The sequence below is a fragment of the Ptychodera flava genome, chromosome 6, assembly GCF_041260155.1.
Source record: "Ptychodera flava strain L36383 chromosome 6, AS_Pfla_20210202, whole genome shotgun sequence".
In the NCBI taxonomy this organism is placed as follows: Eukaryota; Metazoa; Hemichordata; class Enteropneusta; family Ptychoderidae; genus Ptychodera; species Ptychodera flava.
In genome coordinates, this window is record NC_091933.1 from 25,587,160 (window position 1) to 25,611,851 (window position 24,692).

Below are 24,692 nucleotides of genomic sequence, written 5' to 3' on the forward strand. Positions count from 1 at the left end.
GCGGGCGGAAGTAAAATATGGGTGGTATTCATAAGTGTTGAACAAGTAATCTTGCTCTTCAAACGAGCAGAAGCCCTTTTAATTGCATCCAACCCTTCTGACGTGGCGATTTACATTGTAAAATAAGCCAAAAGGGACCCTATAGTTTGTTTAGCTTTGTGCCTTTCACACCTATATTGATAACAGTAGCAACATAATTTAGACGTCTTCGAGGATATTTATTTTCAACACGGTAGTTTCATACTCTTTTACTCTATGGTACAACAACAACATCAGCAGCACCAACAACGACAACGACGACAACAACAACAGCAAATCTACAACAAGTACATAGGAGCGCATGTACCCGTTAGTCAATTTCGTTTGCTAAATCTAGGGTTTTGATGTCACAGTAGCTGCTTATCCATTTGGACCGCTCATGACTGACTCTACGTCTCCTCTCTCAGGCGTATAAAATGCGTCAGTGACGGTAGTCTTCACGCCTTGCATTAATTTCTCGTTGGTAAGAGTCAGATGTTATCAGTTTTACAAGTAACACTAACTGAATGGACATGGCAAGTATTTTCGATACAATGCGTGAGCGTAGGATCCAGCTTTGCTTGATACATATCGGTACCGTCGTATAGTAATTTATTAATTTGTACACTTGTTTATTTATTTATTTATTTATTTATTTATTTATTCATAGACATGCTGTCTTTTAAATATTCTACGAAAATATTAAGTCGGGTTCAAATTGCTGTATTATTAAAACAAACAGAAATTCGAAATGAGTGAAAAAAGAGAAGAGAAGGCTACGATGGTTCGTTAAATATGGCGTTATAGAGGGAAAAAAATTCGAAAGCTGCAAAAAACTGTCACAAAGTCAATGCTGTACATGTTACATACGTCAATGTGCGCTATTAAAACGAACCGAACACAAAAAGCTGTGACGCAGACAATTCTTGTCCCACTTATTCTCATAAAAATCAGACACAAGAGTGGATTCCGCATACGTCTTCTTATGATCGACGTTTTCTAGGGATTAGCAACAACTATATTGGACATGATTTATTTACCTAGTAAATCTTTGTTTCTACTTTTACCGTTAAGTCTAATATCCAATACACATTACAAATCTTCTTAAAGTGTTAACATAAGTCACATAAAGTAATTAAACTCTCCACGTTCTATATTGTATTGATGCCACGTGTTTCAGTCCTTGTGTCTGCCGTACGTTCTGATACATGCGTGGGTTGAGTGATCCTAACCAACCATGCTATTCGCTGACCAGCAAAAATGATAATCAACGCAACCGAGGCTATGTGGAGACTAAATGGCGCGTATGCTAGCTTGCCTTTAACTAAAGTATGCTTTAAGTAAGTAAATTAAAACTCTGCACTGTTGGTTTGAAGGACTGCTACCTACGAATCGACTTACTGATAAAAATAATAACACGAACAGATTGCCTGGTCCATGCAACACGGAAAAGGTACTTTTGTGTTCGTCACAACTAAGGTGACAAATTTTACTTCTTTAAAGGAATGAAACAAGGGAAAATAAACGATACTTTTATTCAATATTTGTGATACTTTCTTTAAAAAAATCAAAGCTAAATTAGAATGAACTCTAAGTAAGTAAACGAAATTATGATCACAGTTTAATAAAAAAATAGAATTAAGAATGTTATACACAGAGACTTCGTAAAGTGCTGTGTAGTTTTCGGCGGTCGTTCACCGCAAGGGTGATAAAATCTTCTCTGTCCTCTTCTACCTCAACAATAACAGGTAATATCGGAAATGTCGATGATAGCATGAATATTTATGATCTTATGAATTCAACGATTCGGTATTTGCAATGCCTGGTGTAACAGGAGAAAAACTGTCCATGGCCAACAAAAACGAATATAAGCTCCTCGGTCTGGAACATTTGGACATACATAGGGTAACCACTCATCGATCATGACCAGTATCACGATGGTGTCCACTTGTCGTTTCTTTTCTCCAATCTTGGTAGCGATTTGCGTGATTATCGCTGGTGGCGTCGCGTGTGAAGAAAAGCCAAGGTCAACGGAGGTAAGCACATGTGTTAGTATTTTATTAAACTGTTCACTAAATTTTCCTTCAAATTCCCTATTTCAACGATCGGATTTATAGCTCTACCCGCATCCTAAACTGTGGCGAGTTTCTAACTTGAAGACACTTCGTACGGTATACAGCCGATGATTTATCGATAACTTCTACGCCTTAACGCAAAGTTCAAAATGTTGTGTCGGTATGGAGTTTTATAGGCATATAAAAAGTCTGTAGGTTTGCACTCACACTATTAAGCTTTATGTGAAATCCTGATCCCGACGCACATTCTTATCCACTTTGAAATGCAATGAAAGTACACACAGTTTTACTGGCCCTGAGCAACTGTGTCCATCTAATCATGAAACTGAGAGGGACGATTAGGTTATTATTTGCTACTTTGAGTCTGGTGTCCTGGGAGCAATATCAGAGAGTTATATAAAGTAATGGCAGGAAACGGATTCTTTAAAATCGTATGAAAGGGACTGGCATATCTAGGAACCGTTGTAATGCATGTTACAATGGCTTTGTAGTTAATTTTTGTGGTGTTTATTAGTATTTGCTAACACATAGATTTGGAGATACTATCACAACAGAAGGAAAGATAATTCGGTAAATTCTCGATTGGATGAAACAAACGCAAAAAGAACCAAATAAAGTGTGAGATTTATAGTGTTAAATCAATAATTTCGCATTACAAACGACTAGAATTTGTCCAAATTGCACCCAACCCTTATGGTCGACAGAGACAGATACATTGCATGTACAAAACAAACGTGCTGTGTTGGAAAAATACCCGACCTAGATTTTGGACAAGGCCCAAATTGTGTGTGGACGGTATAGCTCGGCCTTATGCCAATTCGACGTGCATTTGCAACGATGGCTATTTCGGTGATTTAGGCGTAGAAGACTCGAGGAATTGTCGAAAGTCTAGGACTAGTGTGCGCTCATGTTAATTTTAAAAGCTCACCAATCAGGATAAAACATGCGGTTGACACCCGGTAATGCCATAATGGCGCTCAAAGATGGCTAGGTATCCATACTTGTCCTGCAAATTCAAAAAAACTCTTTTTACGGTACTTTTCAACAGCCGTTTTAGCAACACTGATGAAAATTGGCCCATAAGCGCCCTGTCATCAACACGGTCAAAATTCCTACTTTGGCTGTTTGGCTGTTTTAAAGTCTGCGATTGCTGTATGACAAAATGCCAATGTTTCATTGGTCTTTGGTAGAGGGACTTTGAGGCAGACATGACCAATATCCCCACTCCCGACCTCGTAGGCAGGAACTAAAGCTTCCTCAACTATGTAAGCCAAATATTTTGAAACGTATTGTATTGATGCCACGTGTTTCAGTCCTCGGGGACAGATGTTCAGACCGTCAAACTTTTACATTGCGCCGTCGGTCTACCGCTCGTGGGAACTCATTTAAAGCGTGTGGAGTTAATTAAATTTTCACGGATTATTTTTGTGAAAATCGATAATTTAATTTTACCCCAAAGAGTTAACTAACGGATGTCGGCCATTTTGAACAGGTTATTTGTTCCTCTTGTAACGGATTTTCGAAGTAACACTATCGAATGCGTTTTGATGCACCACATCCCATTTGTGAGTAGCAGCAATAGAGAATGGGCGGCTTTCAACTTACTGATATCAGCCACAATTTGCAGCTCGCGAGTATGTAGAACTGATCACTCAACGACTATTGGAGTATACGTGGTCTGACCCAGGCCCATTACCCTTATAAAGCGTATTTTGCAAGTTGGTAAACTCTATCAGCATCTATTTGAAACTGTTGTTTCCCGCTATCGGTAATTATAATCTGTTTTTAATTCTGCCGGAATGCATTCTTACGGAAATACAATCGTTTACACTGTTAGATAAATGTGTTTAGTTAAAACTTCGAAATTCTATCAAACGCAGCGCTTAGTTTATTTGTTAAACCTTACAAAGTTGTTCACATACAAGGGCAACTGTGTCAATTGATAGGTACTTTCCACTCTTCGTATCTAACGTGCAAATGCTCATATACTGCATTCAACTTTAAAAGCTTAATAGTGTTACAAGTCAGATAAATACGAAAACTTTATGTGAAGACAAGTTGTAAAGAACGTACGTACGTGCGGCTGAAATTGTATCTTTAACCTTGCCTGGTCATTATCTGGTTCATCCGTCGGTCAACATTTTTTCAATGATTCATGTTTGAATGCCATCATGTGTAAGTGCCATCATCTTTTTACAGAACTCTCACTGTCACCCGGTTCATCGCATAAAACAGTGTGCATGGTCCAATATCAACTATCATGGCCCCAACGGTATTATCAAGGTAAGTCAACAGATTTCCTGATATGTCCAGCTTAAGACAAGAGCCAACGATTGGTAACGGTGACGTGCAAATGTAGCCTACATACGTGAAACTTGCAAACTTACCGCTTTGTGTTTGGCACTCACTGCGCTGCCAGCAAGACATGATATCGAGCACTTCCGCACCAACTATAACTAATTACCATGTGCCACCACCTAAATCTTGCTCCTTCACTTAATTATTTGGGGACATGATATGTAGCAAATTGTAAATTGTCCTGTAATATTTCGCAATTGCCGCCAAGGAGTGAATACATACGAAGCAAAGGTACACAGTCGCTGGTAATCATGACCCATCAATGCAGTGGTGAATAATTTGAATGCATAAAAATGTTGAATGGTTGATGCTTACAAAAGAGTCACATACACGTCGTTTTTAAACTTGAATTAGATTCTTGAATATGGCCTCGTTATGCAAATTAATTATAGCGTCAGTACAATGCTACTATAATTAGAGCCCATGAAGTTAACAACATTTGTTAGCCGATATGACATACACATGTACGTGATCAGTATAACTAGTATTACAAAACGGACGAAATTCTATCGCATAGTGAATTATTATACACCGAATTAGTAACACAAACTGGGTGAAATAATGCTACATAGTACGTGAAATAGTATTGAAAGTAATCATGTCGGTGTTACATATCAGGTCAAGTGGTATTGTGCATGGTGTAGGATTACATTGTGACTTGAGTCGTATCAAATACTGAGTAAGGTTGTAATATGTAATATGTGACATTACAAAGTTGGTAAGGTAGCACCACATACTTAATGAAGGGATACTACATAAAGGGTTGTATTACATAGTTGGGTGAGCGCTATTGACAGTTCGGGAACTAACCAATAAAATAGATTAGGATTTCTACCAACTTGGTACCCTGACCTCTCTGCACTGTCTCATATAATTCTTTAGTTCCCTATACACACTCAACGTTTGCAGGCTACCTATAAACCTTTCGTAAAAATTCATGAAAGAGCCGCCTTGCGAAATCTGAACTCCCGTTGATTTCCAGCACAAAATTAATTCAGGCTCTATAGCTAAAGCTCAGATTGTTCGTGCTTACCTTTATAGAAGTTGGTGTCTCGTACATATTTAGTTTTTTTTTATATGTGGTCTTTAAAACGTCACCAAGTTTAGCGTATGCTGGTTAGCCTTATTCAAATAAAATGACCATATCATGTTTATCACATGAAGGTATTAACTATAGTTACTGTATTTATTACGTTCACTACATATTTACTTTATATAGCAAGTTCCCTTCCATACATCGCTCACCTTTTTGCACGAATTCGGAAACCTAGAGCGACGCAGTGCTCAGCCCAGCGTTAACTCGTCAGATCAGGAACGAGTGGATTTCAAAATTAATATAAGGATGAAGTACCGTAAATAAAAGGGTGCCGGAAGATGGGATCTTAAACAAACAAGAACCTTTATATATTCTCCCCTCTAGAGCTGCTTGTAAATAATGCCTATGTTTTTAAATTTATGCTCTATGTCCCATCAATGAAGGAGTGTGAATTCACCAAAAGATCAGACAAGACCGCACTGCGAGTCCTGTGGAATGGTAATCTGCGCGTGAGGTCACGCTCAGTTCCAAATTCTTGCTTTCGGTGGTACTTCACTTTCAACGGTATTGAGTGCAAGGATCCAGTAGCAATAGACAGTGCTGTTTCCTCCACCAGCGATGAAAATCGTCACCGCGTAACTTCAAGTAAGTCTGAATGGAGTACTCTACACTATAAGTAAATAATAGTTACATCATTGCACTTCTTACCAATATGATAAAAATCATGTGCAGAGACTTACTAGTTTCTCCCCTTTGCTTTGTCCTTTGCACCTGTCTATGGTTGGTCCTAGCGTCCGTACCTATGCCTTGGGAAATTTCGCCATGCATAGAAGCCAACAAGAACGTCCTTTACATCTACAGAGAACTCCCCCCGCACTTGCATGTTGTCCTTCCAAAACACTGACACTGTCTTTTACGGGGCTTTGGTGAATATTTACGGGATGTCAAGGGGAATAATGCTAAACTTGTTTGCGTTTTAAGGAGCGGTCACTTCTTGTGACCGAGGGTGCCGGGTGGGTCGGCATTTATTGCGCCTCGGTCAAAATTAGTGAACATCAACGCCAAAAAGTATTTGTAATCCACTGAGAAAACAGTGTTTCAGTGAAATTCCATGGCTCTCTCTATACCATTGTTAGAGTAAATTTTGACGACTTGTCGAAATTTCTATTCATCGACCTTTTTACAGATGTGATGAAATAAGTAGTATTTGGCTTCGCAAAACAGTCTGTACATGCAGACTTGGAATAAGATTGAATTTTCAACGATACAAATGCAATTATCAGCTAATTTGATATTTTTCTAGATATTTCCATCTGCTCAGAGCTGAACTCTAAACGATAGACAATACTTTATGAGAGCGATAACCCAACTTTAAGACATGGAAAGAATGCATTCATTTTGCTGAACAGCAGTAACAGCTCAATAGATGCGGCAATCGAAAATAAATTGTTGTGCAGTTAGACATATAAATTATCTGCAACATTTGTAATTTACATGTGGGCATATAAATTTACTATGGAAAAATTCTGTTGCAGATAATTTGTTAAATTATGTAAACATTACTTGTCTTTTATTTGTTTGAAGCAAATGTGTCGCATAGCCGATTGTATTTTCAAATGCTAACAATAATAATATTATTGATGAAAGACTTTACACTTTCCCATCTAACTGATATATCGGACTTTTCTTCTCACCACTAAGTGTCATGCTATTTACATTTCAGTTGAAGGTCTGTGCTACGGTATACCATCCGGCAGAGTTAATGTGGAATTCCGTCTTTCAGGATGTCCAGACGTATCTCCAGGCGGTGAAGCCTATACTGGGTGGAACTCGGCCTCTCGCATTCTTGTTGAGGAGATGTTCATATCGTACTAGTTCTTTTAGCTAAACATAATTTTTAAAACATAGACTTCCTGAATTACGAAACAACATTGGATGTCTGACTTTAAACTACAGCAGATGGAGCCCGAAAGTTTGATCTTGTCGATATGTTTGCTTAATGAAGAGTGTCACTTTACCATAGCTAGATCCGTTTCTTTGATCAGTTTATTTATTGTCCTACAATTATTACTGCCAGACGAGAACGTTGTAGGGTGTTCCCTTCTATTTTGTCTTTTCTGCCTCTTCTTTAATAAAATTAAGGTTATCCTTCTGTTTAACTTTATATCCAGAATCGTTTACGGTTTTATTTTTGAGCTGCTTAAGCGACGTAAACTGAGTAAAATGCAGAATCAGGAAAGCAACTGTCTTTTAATCCTGTTCACATGGTCCTTTTTGCTTTTATCACAGTTTAGCTTGTTCTGTTTAAAATGTCACAACAAACGATTTTCGAGCTCTTTACGTCGTCTTAGAATTTCGTACCGATGTTTTAAATGGTCCCTGGACAATGGAATTGTAAAAAATGTTAGTACAGCTTGGTTGGAATGCCTCTGAACGGTACTTGAAAATTTAGTCTCCGCCTCCTTAAAAACATTAAATGCAAGATGATTGTATAGGTATTTAGAACATTTCAGAGAAAAGGTTAAATTTTTGAAAGACTGATTACGACGACAGTGATGATCATGATGACTACGATAATACTGATGATTATGGATACAAAAGGAAAACGTTATGAGCGTTAATATTGACAAGCTTATTTAAGTTTTAACCATATTCGGTCTCGTACCCAGAACATACTTTTTAGAGGCCCAAGCCTATCGGCTGGGCCCCTATTGGTTTCATAGGGGTTTTTTTTCTTCTTCTTCCACCATCTTGGACAGACGTGCAGAAGAAGGGCTCCCACTTGTTTTGATTTTCTACCAGTGAGAAGTGCCATCCTTCGTCAATTATCATCAGTTTGCGTTGTGAGTAGTGTTTAGTTCATTTTTGTCTTGTTTCCGGACCAGTTTCATCTTCGACTAGGTGGATTTCCTTCGATTTTATTTTTTGCCATTTGTTAACCCGTGGTCGGCAATATGGCCGCCCGGGAGGACAAGCCATTTCGGAATCTGACACGCAAGCATGCTGTCAGGTGTACTAATATTGAAGGTGTTCCTGTTGAAAGCTATGTTGAAGAGATTGCAAAGAAAGTCGGAAGTGAAAATGTTATTGCTGCATCTAGAATGAATAAGTCTGTTGTTGTGTTCTTAGCAACACTCGGTAATGTTGAAAGTATTGTTGAATCCAAGTTTGCCTTGTTTGATGAATTAGTCGATGTGGAACACATGGTGAAACCGGCCTCAAAATTAATTCTGTCAAATGTTCCTCCTTTCATTCCTGATGAAGTTTTGGAGGAACATTTATGGAAACTTGGTAGAGTTGTTGGACATTTAAGAGCAATCCCTCTTGGTTGTAAAAATGCTTCGCTGAAGCATGTGAAGTCGTTTAGACGACAAGTTCATGTTTTGTTACACAATGAGAACATCAGTGGTGTAATTCAGATCAAATATGATGACCGTTTTTATTCCGTTTACGTTTCTATTGATGAACTGCGTTGTTTTCATTGTGGACTAAAAGGTCATATCCGTAAACGTTGTCCTAACTATCATGATTATAGATCGTCAGAAAACAACGATAATGACACTGAAAATGTTGAACTTAGGTTCAATGGATGTTGTTGAAAGTGAAGCAAATGCAAATGAAGGTGTTAATCAGCATATCAATAATACAGAAATTAACACCTCAACTTCAAGTAACGCCTCAACGTCAACTCGCTTTGTTGAAAACAATGAGGCACAATCAGAGTCCCCTCACAAAGTCACATCTGTTGATGAAAATTCTGTTGATCAAAGACCTCTCACCAGCAAAAACAGTCAACCCACTGACGCTCAAGAAGAAGAAAAAGGTGTCAACGTCCATGCCGATGAAGACAGGGTACGAACCCCTGCTTCACCTTCGTATTCTCCGCTCCCCTCTACTCCCGTTTTATCATTCGACCCCCCTTCATCGTCATCATCTTCACTCATTCAGTCCCAATCACTTGAGTTTCCTGAGACTCCTTTTTCAGATATCAATGTAAATGAGTCTCAGGATTTGTTTATATCTCAGTCAGAGTCTTCAAGAAAAGTTTCTCAAAATCAGCTTATTTGGTCAGGAGTGAAAACATCGAAATGTCTGATCATGACAATGAGTCTGTTGCGTCTGAAATTTCTGACTTATCAGAATTTCAAGAAAAGCTACAAATCAAGCCATCTAATTTGCTTGAGTTTTTAGAAGACATTAAAGGCTTTAAAAATATGATAGAAAAATGTAAAGATTACTGCTCACATTTTAAAGTTCTCATAAAGTCATTTTCTAATTTATGCAGGTCAGATATTGTCACTAGTCAACAAAACGTTCGTATCCATAAACTTGTGGCAAATTTAAAGTTACAACAACATGTTAGACAATGTAAAAGCTTGGCTATTACTAAACATGGGAAGTAAAATCGTTCTTGTTTTTGCTTGTCTAGTAATGGCAAGTTTCATTTCTTGGAACGTAAATGGTTGCCATGATTCTTTGAAATGGTATAACATTTTGTCTTCGTTGAAGTCCAATCATTATGCTGATTTTTATTTTTTACAAGAAACCCATTCTACAGTGGCTAATCAGGCTCAGTGGCAAGTAGTTTGGCGTGCGCCTATTTATTTCTCACATGGTACTAGTAATTCTGCTGGGGTTGCAGTGCTGTTTCCGCGAAACAAAAATGTTGATGTTGTTTCTGTAAAAAGTGTCGTCCAGGGTCGTCTACTTCATTTGCATATTAAAATGGATGACACTTCCTTTCATTTGCTCAATATTTATGCTCCTTCAAGTGGAGATGATCGTTGTATTTTCTTTGAAAGTCTTCGTAAATTTCTCCTTGATTTTGATCTTGATAATGAAAATATTGTCATAGGGGCGACTTTAATTGTACTCTTGTTCCTGATTTAGATAGGTCGTCTCATATTGAACCACACCTAAGTCTTCGCAAGTTTTTTCTTCTCTTGTTCATCGCTGTAAACTTTCTGATGCCTGGCGTTATTTTCATAAGCAGGCTCAAAATTTTACGTGGCAGAGAGGAGAGCAAAAAAGTCGCATTGATACTTTCTTCATCAACAAGAGGTTAACTTCGAAAATTAAATCTGTGTCTATTGACTCTCCTACTGATTTATCTGATCACTCTCTTGTTTCTCTTGTTTTAACTATGAATTCGAGTGTCAACAAAAATCCAGTTTGGTGTCTCAATACTAGTCTTCTTAATGATGAAAATTACTGTACTTTAATTAAGGAATTCTGGGAAGGTTGGCGTAATGAGAAGGATAGGTTTTCTTCTCTTCAGTCTTGGTGGGATATAGGAAAACAAAAGATTAAAGAATTAAGTCAGCAGTACAGCGTTGAACGAGTTCATCACTTTAAACGTTCCAAACAAAAGCTTATTGAGGAAATTCGTACTTTGGAAACATTGATTCATACTCAGCCTTCTCTGGAAACAATATATCATCAGCAAAAAGACCTGTTAGACAGTTTTCAGAAACTTGATACCAGAGGTGCAGTTATTCGTTCTCGTTTTCAACAGCTCAATGATTCTGATACTAATTCACAGTTTTTCTTTTCTCTTGAAAAATACAAAGGCTGTCGTAAATCCATTACTCATCTCCAACGTGAAGATCATACAATTACTGAAAATCAGAGAGAAATTCGTCAACTCACTCGCCAGTTTTATCAAAACCTGTTTACTGCTGAGCCTGTTTCACCTGAAGCACAAAATACTTTGCTTCATGATCTCCCTCAATTACCTGCTGACAAAGTTACGCAACTTGATGAACCCGTTAGTCTTGACGAGTACACCTTTGCACTCAAGAACATTGCGAATGGTAAAACACCTGGTGTTGATGGCATTCCTTGTGAATTTTATAAAAAATTCTGGTCTTTATTGGGGAACGATTTTCACCAGGTTTTTCAAAAGTCAATCTCCGATGGCCTTCTTCCAACGTCCTGTCGTAGAGCTGTTATCACACTCCTTCCTAAACAAGGTGATAACTCCCCCCTTAAGAACTGGAGACCTATCAGTTTGCTTTGCTCTGATTATAAAATTTTCACTAAAGCTTTATCACTTCGCTTGAAGCAAGTTTTGCAAGATATCATTCATGTAGATCAAAGTTATACTGTTCCAGGCAGACAGATTTTTGACAATATTCATTTAATTAGAGATTGCATTCATTTTCATAATGACATGAATCTTCCTCTTGGTATTCTTTCTTTGGATCAGGAAAAAGCTTTTGATCGTGTCAGTCATCATTATCTTTTTCAAACTCTACATGCGTTCGGGTTTGGTGAAAATTTCATCAATTTTATTAAACTTCTATACACACAAACTGATAGTCTTGTCCATGTTAACAGTTCCCTTACTGCTCCAGTTCAGTTTTCACGTGGTATAAGGCAAGGTTGCTCATTATCAGGGCAGCTGTATGCAATTGTTATTGAACCTCTTTTACACAGAATAAGACAAAATGACAGTATTAAAGGTGTTATGATTCCAAATTCAGGTGATCGTAAATGTAAACTTTCAGCTTATGCTGATGACGTTAATACTCTTGTTACTTGTGATACTGATTTTTTGAGGTTTAAATATTGGTTTTCTGTCTATGAGCATGCCAGTAATGCAAAAATTAACTATCGTAAGTCCCAAGGTCTTTGGGTCGGCTCATGGCGTGGGCGTGCTGATCGTCCGCTTGAAATTTCTTGGAATAGTATTGGTCTCAAACTCCTTGGTACTTATTTGGGCAACAGTAACGAGTATTTTTCAAAAAACTGGAGTGAGTGTGTTACAAAGATTGACAATAAGTTATCTTGGTGGAATAGATATGCTCCTGCTATGTCATTCCAAGGCCGTGTTATCGTTATTTATCAACTTGCTGCAACTAAACTCTTTCATCGTTTAATTTGCCTCTGTCCCCCTGCTTTTATCATTGATGGAATTCAACACACATTTCTTAATTTCTTCTGGCAAGGAAAACATTGGTTGCCAAGTCGAACAGTTTTGCTCCATTGAAGTTAGGAGGGCAAAATCTTATCGATCTCTCTTCACGTGTGAAAGCTTTCAGGTTAAATTATCTTCAAAGATACTTGTATTCAGGTCTGGATCATCCTTCATTTTTGTTTGCTGATTTTTATTTTCGAAGTGTTGACAATCTCAAGTACACCTCTCAACTATTTACAGTGAATTTTCAGTCTGTTCCAGAATTTCTACCTAATTTTTATCTTGAGCTTTTGAGAGTCTGGAAGTCATGTTTTTTCCTGAGAAAAAGGTGGACCCCTTTCAATCAAAGATATCTTCCATGAAGCCCTTTTTTCAACGATTGTGTTAGTTTTACAAACCCTCTTGATAGTTCTCTTGTTAATCACTTTATCAGTGCTGGCATTACAAAAGTTGGAGATCTTTTTGACCCTTTCCAAAAAACTTGGCGCTCCCCAAACCAGTTTAAAAACATTGTTTCTATTCATTCGGATAGAATTTTAACAAATACTGTCAAGACGTTGGTTGATTCTATTCCCTGTGATTGGAAAAACAAAATCCACAGTTATTTTGAAGAGGAAGTTGATTTGGATGACGTTCATTCTTGTCATCGTCCTTCGTACTCTTTCGAACTTATTTGTAAAGACAATGATGACCATATTATTTTGAATTGTCCCTTGTATAAACTTGAAAAGGGTAGCATTTATAAATTCTTGATTATGTCCAATTTTCATGGGAACAATAAACGTCAAGATACAGTTTGGAGAGATCTGCTTTCACTTTCTGAAAATATCAAACCTTTGTTCACTTCTTGTTATCTCAGTCCAATTCCCAAAAAAGAAGGAGATCTTCAATGGCGTCTTCTCCATGGTGCTTACGCAACTGGCTCGTTTATGTTCCATTCTGGGTATAGCTCATCCTCTGATTGTATTTTCTGTAGTGCCAGAGATGACCTTTTACACATATTTTTAGAATGCCCTCGTCTTTCTCCTTTGTTCATTCTCCTTCGTAAACTCTGTCACCGTTTTCTTGGTCAGGAATGCAAAATTTTATTCTGGTGGTTTGTTTTAGGCCCACCCTTCGATAAATCGTACATGGACAAAAATACTTTTGCGCTTTTAAATTTTCTTTTTACGACAGCTAAAATTGCAATTCATGTGACGAGACGAAATGCAATTAATGGTCATGATCCCTCAATCAGTAATATGCTTGTTTCTGTTTTTAAAAGGCGAGTTTGTTCTCGCATTCTAGAAGAATATAATTACTTCACGCTCAATTCAAACATAAGTGCTTTCAAAAACATTTGGTGTATTAATGACGTCATTGCTTCCGTAGACATTGATGGAACAATTACTATTGATTCAATTTTGTTGTGAACACTTTTTTCTTTTGTGATGCTTTTACCTCTAAGCACACTTTCCCTTTTGCCAATACCTAACTCGTCCTGGGCACCGTACTCCTCACGGAATGGGAGGGGGTAGTCTGTTGAGAAGATTCTTCATTGGCATGTACATGCCATCTTAGAGTATGCCAACGAGGAGTTTTCTCAATATATCCCTTCTCATTGGCGGTTGGGTGGCTTTTTTCTGCAAGATGTAAGGTGTTGTTGTCCTTTTCTTTGCAAATTTCTGTCGCTTTTTCTTGTTTCGAAGTTTGTTTTTGCTTTCCCCCATTCAGTGGAGATTTTTCATGCACCTCGCATCTTGCCTTCTGTCAATAACAAAATTGTGCTTTTTTCAGATGTAATTGGTTTCTTTGCCCATGTTGCAAGTGTTATAGCTACCTGTTTGCCTTTTCACCAGTTCTCTTCGTCTCGCTCCAGCATCAGTGTCTTTGCCACTTTGCAGTTTTTGCTGTTTTTTAATAGTTCAACTTTGCTCAGTATGAATTGACCATCATTTTTGCCATTAAACAATTGTCTGATCTCATTTTTGCTTTTCGTCTCAAATTTGAATTTTGATATGTACTTTTCTGTACAGGAGATTAATTTTAGTAATAAACGTTCATTTGAAAAATCAAAAATCTTCTTCTTCTTTTTCCTCCTCCCTATTATTATTATTCTTCTTTCTTCTTCTTCCGTCATTTTTTTGCCAGTCTAGCTCTGGAAAACCGCTGCATGTACACTTCCCAAACTTGGCACATTGATCAGGGCTAATGAGAGATGGTGCAACTAACTCCTGAATTTTAATTAGTCACGTGACTTGGCAGCCATATTGGATTCTATGAAAATCGTAAGATTCTCGCGGGACTATACTCATGTAATAACATATGCTGACAAACGCAGAAATTTAGAAGGAATACAATCAGTACCTGTCGATTTGTTGGTGCTTAGCGATATAAAAATGTGACCTGACGAAATAATTTGTCAGTGGTGGAATATAAAAAAATGAAACTTTTTTTTGCGTAATTCGACAAACTCATTGAGTCTATCAAAGTTACCAACGGTATTAGAATTCCCAGAACTGTTTGTCTGTAACAAACCATTTACATTCGATTTGCAGTAATCATAAAATAAATTAGCAATAACAGTATGATATTTTATATAGTTATCGTCAATTAAGAATCTGAGCAGACAGTTCTTTAGGGAAAAACAATATTCTCTGAAGCTCTCCAAATTTTTGAATATCCTTCTGATCGTCAGAAAGAAGTTATTGTAATGAAAACGCTTTGCACGGAATATCAACTTTTTCACTTTAGAACGCCAAAATTTATATACCTCGTATTCGTTTTTGCTATTATTTTTGTTACGATTACGAATGGCGTCTGCGATTGCAGCATTCCCCATTTGGGACGACATGGATGGTGTACACGTTTTTCTTTCAGGGGTGCATGCTTATCAAGTACTGCCAAATATAATTTTATCCATAAGTTCACCCTTTTATCAGGGTCATCAAGTGAAGTCAGTTTGGACCAGGGCGCAGATTTCAAATCCAACAAGAATGCCTCTATATCAAAGTTTTTCATATTCCAATACCGTATAGAATCGTTTTTATTAGTACGAATACCTTCGCATGATACCCTACGGGTCACACAAACTAGTCAATGATCGCTTAGATGGTAATGAGGTGTAAAAGACTTCATGTGTTATAGTACTGGGATCGTAAACAAAGATATGGTCAATAAAAGACTCAGCGTTTTCCGTAATTCTTATCGGTTGATCGATCAATTGAGTCTAGCCGTAAAATTCAGAAATCGATGAATTATTTCGTTGAACAACAATGAAAGTCAGAGTCAGTAGATAGGCTAGGTGTATGGTGAACGTAAAAGGTGCCATTCTGTTTAATCAAATGCACAGGCGATAATGGGAAAATATATTACTCGAAAGTCAACAGCCTTTTAGAAGTCGGCGAGTAGATGAAGTCACGTATAACACGAAAACGATGGTCCAAACCTGTTTGGCTGATGTGAGTTGAGGTCACCACTTTACCACCGTAACCACTGCAAAATGGTGGAGTTCTGTGTAATGTCAATTAAACAAATGGCCATAATGTGTCAGTTTACGTCAATTTGACTAGTTGAGCTTGCATGCACGTGATGAATGAAACAATGGCGGGGTGGTGCGTGGAAGCAATTCTCCGATGAAAAAGAAAACTGCTGAAAGCTCCAACAGAATACGGATAGTTTTCAATCGGATTCGAACCCACAACATAGTCATACGGCATCAGTCGCCTAGCTGAGAGGCCACAGACACAACCACTCGGCTAATCTCATCAGTTCTGAATTTCAGCAAGGTGGATAGTATGATACTTTAAATCGCAATAAATGACTTGATTTTTGAAGACATCATCCCATGGAAGTCGATAATCCGAGTTTTTAGGACAGCATCGTGCGTTGAGCAACGTGTCAAATGTAAAGAGTGACTTGATAAAATCCCCTTCATAGCCTGAATTTTGAAACGAGTGACCTAAATTTATTATTTTTATATTTAAAGTTCTTTCGATTTATTGGACTAAGACATCAGAATCCCAGGCTCCAACGATCGTCTTAATTTAATATTTCAATGACAGATTTTAAGCTTGTTGTCATTTACGTTTGGTGTGAAGTATAACAAAATAGCAATGTGCTAATATAAGTTTTTTGTCTGGGGACTTTGAAGCATTTAATGGCCATATGCTACCTAATGGACCTACATAAGTTCTACTACACGTGATGTAGGTGCAAAATCTCGAAGGGATAAAACGACTGGCAATTTGTCCCATTTGTTTGATTCTAGCTTGCACACAGTTACAGCCATATTTCTGTCTCATTACCGGAGTTATCATTTTACAAGACGGAGACTGAAATTATAAATTTAGAAAATTATTAAATTTGGATGTTTCGAGCCTCACACGCGCGGGTACCTTCTTTTTTACTTTTTCTATCAAAAAGACGGAAGCAGACACCGAGAAAAATTGTTTCGTTTACTTTTTTCTAGCCTTACAAAGACGGGTACCTTATTTTTTGTCTATAGGGTTATTTTTTATCATGCAGAAGCCGAAATAAGGGAAATTTTATTTATCTGTTTTTCCAGCCACATTCGGCTGGTACTTGGTTTTATTTGGATGAATCATTAACTTGGAAAAAAGACGAAGGGGACAAATTTGTACTGCCTGTAATGTTTCTGCCCTAATCACAATAAATTTAATTTTTTCTGTCTACTGTGGTTAATAAACACTAGAAGTTAATGTAAAGAGGTGAGTTGTCCTAATATTTGTTTTAAATCTCCCCGCTCAAATCAAATAGAGAGAAAAAAAGTTCGCCCTAATGGCGCCCTATGGCACAAATAGACAATAATCCGAGGCGACAAAGGAGCAACTCAACCTTGCTTCAGTTTCTTTCAAATGGAAGACATTTCGAACCAAACTGAAAGAAAGGAAATAACCCAATATGTTATGAGGCAAGGCCTGATACAAGTATTGAGAAAAAGCAATTTAGACTAGAAGGTTAGAGTTTGTACTCGAGAGTCTCGTGCCCATAGAGCAATAACGGAGAAGTGAGTGTGTATGAAAAACGGGTTCTGTAACTCTTACAAATCGTATGAACGGGAACGGCATATCTTGAGCTGTTTTCATGCATATCATCGCTAGAAAGTTAATTCTACACTGTGTTTTATTGACTTATATCGAGACTTGTAAATACCAAGATAAGGGAATGTTGAGAAAAAGGGAAGGAGTAGATGAGTCGAACGGAAGTAAACAAAGAATGGTATTCATAAGTGTTGCACTTGTCATCTTGCTCTTCAAACGAACAGAATCCCTTTAAATTGTATCCAAGCCTTCTGACGTGGGGATGATGCATGTAAGATAAACCCAAAGAGATCCTATAGCCTTTTTAGCTTTGCGCCTTTCACAACTATGTCGATAACAGTAGAATAATAATTTAGGCGTCTTCAAGGATATTCATGCAAACACGGTAATTTTATAGATTTTTACTCTATATTCCAACAGGAGCAATAGCAACAACAACAACAGCGAATGGACCGCAAATTTATAACAAGAATAGCTTATGTTCCCTTTGGTCAATTTTGTTGGCTGCATCAAGATTTTGATGAAACTGCTTTGCCATTTCACCGCTAGTGGCTGACTCTAAATCTAGGATGCGTCAATGACGATAGTGGTCAATCCATGTGAATGCGCTAGTTTCTCGTGATTAAGAGTCAGATGTTACCAGTTTTACTCGTAACAGCAACCGAATGGCAATCGCAAGTAATTTCAATGCAATTCGTGAGAGTATGATGGAGCTTTACACATCAGTACCGTCGTAGTGTGATTTACAGTAATTTATTTTACCTATTTATATATTCATTTATTTATTTTGTCATACACAAGCAGGCTGTTTTTGAAATATTCTACTAAATATTAAGTAGGGTTTAAATTGTTATATTACAACATACAGGGATTTAAAATGATTGAAAAAAGAGACAAGTTGAAGACGATTGTTCGTTGAATACGGCGTTGTCAAAGGCAAAATACCTACGAAAACTGCAAACAGTTGTCACAAATTTACTGTTGTAGATGTCACACATGCCAATGTGCGCTGTTAAAACGAACATGAAAACACATAGCTGCGACACTGCCAATTCTTGCCCCATCTATTCTCACAAAAATCACTTACAAAAGTGGTTTCAGCATTCGTCCTCTCATGATCGACGTGTTCTTGGGATTAACAACAACCATACTGGACATGATTTATTTACCGAGCAAAGCTTTGTTTTTACTTTCTCCAGTTAAGATGGTGCAATACACATTACAAAACTTCTTAAAACATAAACATAAGTCACATAAAGTAATTAAACTCTCCACGTTCTATATTGTATTCATGCCACGTGTTTCAGTCATTGTGTCTGCTGTACGTTCTGATACATGCGTGGGTTGAGTGATCCTAACCAACCATGCTATTCTCTGACCAGCAAAAATGATAATCAACGCAACAGAGACTTTCTAGAGACTAAATGGGCGTATGTTTTCATGCCTTTAACTAAGTTATCTTTTGAGTAAGTAAATAAAAACTATGCAGTCTTGGTTCGAAGGACTGTTACGGATGTATGAATTGATAAAAATGGAAACAATCAAAGGGTGCCTGGTCCTAATGTTCACAAGTGATAAGGCAACACGGAAAAGGTACTTTGTGTTCATCACAACTCAGCTGACAAATTTTATCTTTATTGAAGGAATAAAACAAGAGAGGTATTTTATTCAAAATTGCTAACACTTTCTTGCATAAAAGTAAAGTTAAAGTAACTCTAAGGAAGGAAGAGGAAATTATGGCCACAGTCTAATAAAAAATTGAAATAAGAATGTCAGATACAGAGACTTCGTAAAGTGCTATTTAGTTTTCGACGATCGTTCGCCGCAAGGTTTGTAAAGTCTTCTCTGCCCTCTACTTCCTCAACAATAACAGGTTATATTGGAAATGTCGATGAAAGCGTGAATATTTATGATCTAACGAATTCAACGATTCAGTGTTTGCAATGACTTGTGTAACAGGAGAAAAATTGTTCGTGGCCAACAAAAACGAATATAAGCTCTTCGGTCTGGAACATTTGGACATACATAGAGTAACCACTCACCGATCATGACCGGCATCACGATGGTGTCCACTTGTCGTTTCTTTTCTCCAATCTTGGTAACGATTTGCGTAATTATCGCTGGTGGCGTCGCTTGTGAAGAAAAGCCAAAGCCATCGGAGGTAAGTACATGTATTAATAATTCAAACGCTGTACACTAACTAGTGCTTATAAATTTCCCATTTACTAGGATCCTAAACTGTGGGAAATTTCTAGTTTGAAGACGCTTCGTACGGTATTTTATAGACTATGATTAATATTGTGACTACTAAGTCTAGACACTGGCTCAAAATGATATAACAGTATGAAGTTTTATAAGCCCGTTTTAGGAAACGAAATAAAAAGTAAATTATGGCTTACTTCTTCTCCACTCTGAAATACGAAATTGTCTTGCCACTGTCACCATTGCTGAATGTACACATGTTGTTTATCTCAAGTAGTCTTCTATTTGGTCCTTGACAATAGTTTAGCCCAAAGGTTTCTTAACTGAAAATATATAGTTTTATAATTGAATAATTGACTTGAGGGTTTTCGGATAAAAAATTGAAGGTTGTAGAAATCTCTCAGTAAAACGAAAAACTCTAAAGGATTCACCCATAGTATGTCAAGAGCTTGGATGGAACGTGACAATTAAAAAATGCAACTTTATATGTTTGGATCAAAGAGGCTATACTGCCTAATTTTGTATAAGGAGAAAGCTTTGAAAATGATCGCCAAGTTTTATCACCTTCGTTTCCCGAATTGATATAGACAATTTCCACATCAGGATAAACAAACAAGGCTACCATAAAGAGACATGTCTTTCATTTCTGCATTATATCATAAAATCACTTAGCTATGCAAGAGATCGATTGTCCAAAAGTAGATCAACTAAATACGGGCAGTGTTGCTTTGATTTTGCTTGGAAAAAGAACGTGCCACCACTTGCTCTTATTACAAACTGCTGATGACTTGCGGATAGAATATCTGTTTGTGAGCAGAAGGAAATGTCACATACGCACTTGGTGATTCGATATTGTCACGGTAAAGCAAATGGGAGGGTGCGATATGCCAGGTTCGCGCTCCAATTATAAATCTTTATCTAAATTAACCCTTATTGTTGTGCACACTTTTAGCCAGTCTAAAAAGAAAAGAAGGTACATACAGTTGACTGGCCTCAGAACTATTTTTATACAGAGCCTAAGATTATGTTTGAAATGGAAAACTACTCGACCAACTTTATTTGAACACATACAGCAATCAGTGTTTTGAGTCATCAATTCTGGTTAGGGCACAAGCACAATGACAAGGCATAGTTTTCACCCGTCATAATATTATCTACACGGTTCTGATGAGTTATACCTTTTGAAACACTTGCATAAGCGAAATAGTTCAATACATCAAACATTAAAACAAATGCACTACAGTAAGGTAGAAGCATTACATCCCTTTTTACAATGGTTTGGGTTGAACCGTTGGGAAGTCGGGAACTAGATATACTCTCTAAGTTGAGGAGTTGCCAACACTGACAGTTGTAATTATGCGGTTGTATCAGTCGATCACAAAGAGATCAACTCTGTGAAAGGAGGTCAGACGTAGTCAAAACATCACAGCAAGATCACCTAGGTGATAATTACACCTGACGGTGTTGGCAACCCCTCAATTTAGACCGTATGTCTAGTTCCCGTATTGCCAACGGTTAAACTGACATTGTTGCGTAAATAAGAATATGCTTTGTTAAGGAAAGGAAAGGATAGGTGGCGATTCCCTGTATCTAACCAGCTATCTCACCGTCTGAGTTTAAACTGTGTTCATCAGGGTATACGTTCGAACATTTCGTTCACAGCCTCCCAGGTGCACTTCTTGCTGCGGTCCGGCACCTGCTGGAATCCCCGGCATTCCCGGCACCCCTGGCAGCCCAGGACGAGATGGACATGACGGGGCCAAAGGTGAAAAGGGTGATACAGGTTCCCCAGGGACTGTAGAGAATCCTAGTGGTCCTCTGACTCATGTTATGAAACAGTGTGCGTGGCCAGTTTTGAACGATGACCGTACCAGTGGTATCATCAAGGTATGTCAAAAGACCATTCGTACATTTGATACTGGCAGTGAAGTCATGGGTGATAAATGGGCTAGGAAAAAAACTTGATTGTTGCAGAATGAAATCTAAAGTTGTGATCATAATGCGAATAGATTTCTGTCCTCAAATTTAAGTCGTTAAACGACAACCATTTTTCATAAAATTACCGAATGCCAATCTTAATGTGATTGGCTCATAAGATAGCAAAATACGGAAAACTCAAAACAGATAAACAGATGCCAAGCTGTCGATAACTCGAAATCTTACTCAAAAGCTATCAATCCTCATCATACTACAGCAAGCACAATTGCACTTGGAAGACGATTTTTATAAAGGCAGTAGTTGCTACTTCTGTGGATAGATAAACAAATTGAAACATTAACAGGACATTTAAGCCACTTCTGAATTGCGTTTGACAGAGTTCAAATTTAGTTTGGCTTATTTCAGCACTTTTCAGAAACGTGGAAGGTAAGCATGTTAAAATGTAAATAATACCCCTTTTGAATACACTGCATTTACCAAAACATGCGTGTCTATAGTTGTAAGAAATTTTGATTTCAACAAGGGTTTTAAATTCCGTCAATACAGGTGTGTGAATTCACCAAACGATCTGACAGGACAGCTCTGCGAGTCCTATGGAATGGTGATCTGCGTTTTATGGCGAATACTAATGGCGTAGGAGCTTGCTCTCGTTGGTACTTCACTTTCAACGGTGAGGAATGTAGCGATCCAGTACCCATAGACAGCTATATTTACTCAAATAGTGTCAATAATCGCCATCGTACAACTTCAAGTAAGTGTTAAAACTTAGAATTAAATGTTATGCCATGACAAATAGACCACACAAACAGTTACAACCCTGTTCAGGTGAATATCAAAGATGCTAGTGTTCATTTTTCGTGAACAAGGGCGGAACCCTTTTCTTGGCAACAATGAATGGGTAGAAGAATTGTGGCATTATGTTTTTACCACTCTTTAGGTATGCCATGTATAAATTCTGTAATAGCCTTTACTATTTGTCAATGTTTCGAAACGTTGCTTATCAATACATCCAGAAATACGACACCATTGATACTTGGTTTAGAGATAAATGGTTTGTGACTCTGAAACACCAATTATGTACTGCTGTACCTCACATGCACAAATCAGGAAATTTCAACGGATACAAAAGCCACGACGGCTTTTCCCGGTTGACATGTTACCAAAGTGCATGACGTGGTTTAAACAGTAGTCTACACCGTTAACCTGTAGGCGCAAATGGTACAATCTATGCTGCGACCGAACAATATCGTTGTGTGTAGACCTATAAGTGAGTAAAATGTACTGTAGCGGATGTTCCGATTACGTCATTTTGCAAATTAATGTGTAATCATTGGGAACAGATTTTCGGATACTCAAGCTTTTATAATTCTGTTCTTTGTATAACCACTTGTTAGAGTTCATTTTCAGGCTCATGGGGTGGCTTAAGGTTTTCCGGCTTATGTTTGTGAAAATCGAACATTTAATTCTCGCCATGGAGTCAACTCAGGGATGGCGGCCATTTTGAATTTCAGGTGTCTAATTAAAACATTGAGTTATTTGTTTCCCTTGTTCCAAATTTCGCCCTGTGACCAAAATTTTTTAATGTGATTTTTAAAGGAAATTAAAAGTTTTAAGTATCCTTACAGGAAGTTTGAGCAAACATTTAGGTCTTTCAATTTCAAGGAGTGTATTAAGAATGTCACTATGATAGATGCGTTTTAGGGGTCCATCTTACTTGACAGCTTGGAAATCTACCTGCCTTCTAATATCTTTATATTTTCTTCTCAGTCGAAGGGCTGTGCTTCGGTATATCAGCTGGCAGAGTGGATGTGGAATTCCGTCTCAGGAGGTGCAACGGTTACACAGTAGACGGCAGGCCCTATACCGGGCGGCAGTCGGCCGTTCGAATTATCGTGGAGGAAATTCACCTAGCGGATTAAGTAATTCCGTAGAAATACTGCAATTGCAGATCTCGATTATCGAGCGTAATCTCCCACACTCTGAAACGTAGTTAGAAATTTATGCTAGTTTTTAAACGAAGGTTTAATCAACTTACGCTTGTTAACAGCCACACTTATTTGCAACAAAGTCATCACTTTGATCTGTGCATTTAATGTGCCAAAATTATACGATGACATAATAACCAGGCAGTTTTTCTCTTTCATGGAGTGAAACTGTTACTTTCGACATTTCACAATTTTGTTCTAACATTTAACAGTCGTCTATCTTCTCCCGAAAATTATACCATAGATCCTACCAACGCACTGCATATCTTTGCAGTTGTAGTGTTGACCGTGACATTGGTGTTCGGCATGAACATTTGATACAATACAAAATCAGGCAGTATTGAAATTGAAACAAGGCACTGCGACATACAAACAGAGCAAAATTATGGAAAATGAATGCATTACATGTTACAGCATATGAAGAGTCAAAATGTATTGTACACATTTCCGATCCAAATAAAAGTAAGCTGACTCTTGTGTTCCACAAGTTATTTATAGTCATGTTTCATTTTGTTTGTCAACCTTTGAACACGTAGGACTTGGTAACTTATGGTATTTTACCGGACCAAGTGTTCATTTCAAAAAGTTAAGTATCATAAAAATACACCGAGTCGGGCTGTAACTTAGTGGAATAACAATGCATAGATCTTGAAAACTCTGAGTCCAGGTTTTCCGTATTTCACTACTTTTTTGAGCTCCAACAATTACTAGGGGCAAAATCCCGGAGGGATAAACTTGTCATAAAATAATGCTTCTAGGTATTCCTGTCCAATTAATCGAGTTAGCTTTGGACAAGACGGCGGCTGACATGGAGAAAAAATGTTTCTTTCTAGCCAAACAAGGGTGGGTACCTTATCTTTTTCTGTTATCGGGTTATTTTTAATCATGCAGAAGCCGAGGCGAGAGAAAATTTATTTATCTGTTTTTCCAGCCTCAATTCGACTGGTACTTGTTTCTCTCTTTTTATTTGGATCAATCAATAACTTGAAAAAAGAGATGAATACTGCCTGTACGTTTCTTGCGTAAACAAAATATATTTATCTTCTTTCTGTGTATTCGAGTTAATAATTATACAGCAGAAAGTCAATATAATGAGGTGGGTTGTACGAATATTTGTTT

At 37.6% G+C, this 24,692-nt stretch overlaps 2 protein-coding genes across 2 annotated transcripts; both read left to right on the top strand.

Moving 5' to 3' along the window:
• The first annotated feature begins 1,914 nt into the window (after positions 1-1,914).
• On the top strand, positions 1,915-7,649 carry LOC139135317 (collagen triple helix repeat-containing protein 1-like). Its single transcript, XM_070702661.1, has 4 exons — positions 1,915-2,054; positions 4,293-4,376; positions 5,931-6,132; positions 7,211-7,649. Exons 1-4 carry the CDS (start codon positions 1,941-1,943, stop codon positions 7,360-7,362), a joined length of 552 nt encoding a protein of 183 aa, XP_070558762.1. The 5' UTR covers positions 1,915-1,940; the 3' UTR covers positions 7,363-7,649.
• Positions 7,650-19,413: 11,764 nt separating this feature from the next.
• LOC139134304 (collagen triple helix repeat-containing protein 1-like) lies at positions 19,414-24,060 on the top strand. Its single transcript, XM_070701193.1, has 4 exons — positions 19,414-19,609; positions 21,313-21,537; positions 22,135-22,339; positions 23,356-24,060. The coding sequence occupies exons 1-4, from the start codon at positions 19,496-19,498 to the stop codon at positions 23,505-23,507; spliced, it is 696 nt and encodes a 231-aa protein (XP_070557294.1). The 5' UTR covers positions 19,414-19,495; the 3' UTR covers positions 23,508-24,060.
• The last annotated feature ends 632 nt before the right edge of the window (positions 24,061-24,692 follow it).

Coding starts and splice junctions, on each gene's coding strand:
- LOC139135317 (XM_070702661.1), top strand. CDS start 1,941: ATGACCAGTATCACGATGGTGTCCACTTGTCGTTTCTTTTCTCCAATC. Junction 2,055..4,292: donor AAAAGCCAAGGTCAACGGAG/GTAAGCACATGT, acceptor ATCTTTTTACAG/AACTCTCACTGTCACCCGGT. Junction 4,377..5,930: donor GCCCCAACGGTATTATCAAG/GTAAGTCAACAG, acceptor CCATCAATGAAG/GAGTGTGAATTCACCAAAAG.
- LOC139134304 (XM_070701193.1), top strand. CDS start 19,496: ATGACCGGCATCACGATGGTGTCCACTTGTCGTTTCTTTTCTCCAATC. Junction 21,538..22,134: donor GTACCAGTGGTATCATCAAG/GTATGTCAAAAG, acceptor CCGTCAATACAG/GTGTGTGAATTCACCAAACG. Junction 22,340..23,355: donor TCGCCATCGTACAACTTCAA/GTAAGTGTTAAA, acceptor TTTTCTTCTCAG/TCGAAGGGCTGTGCTTCGGT.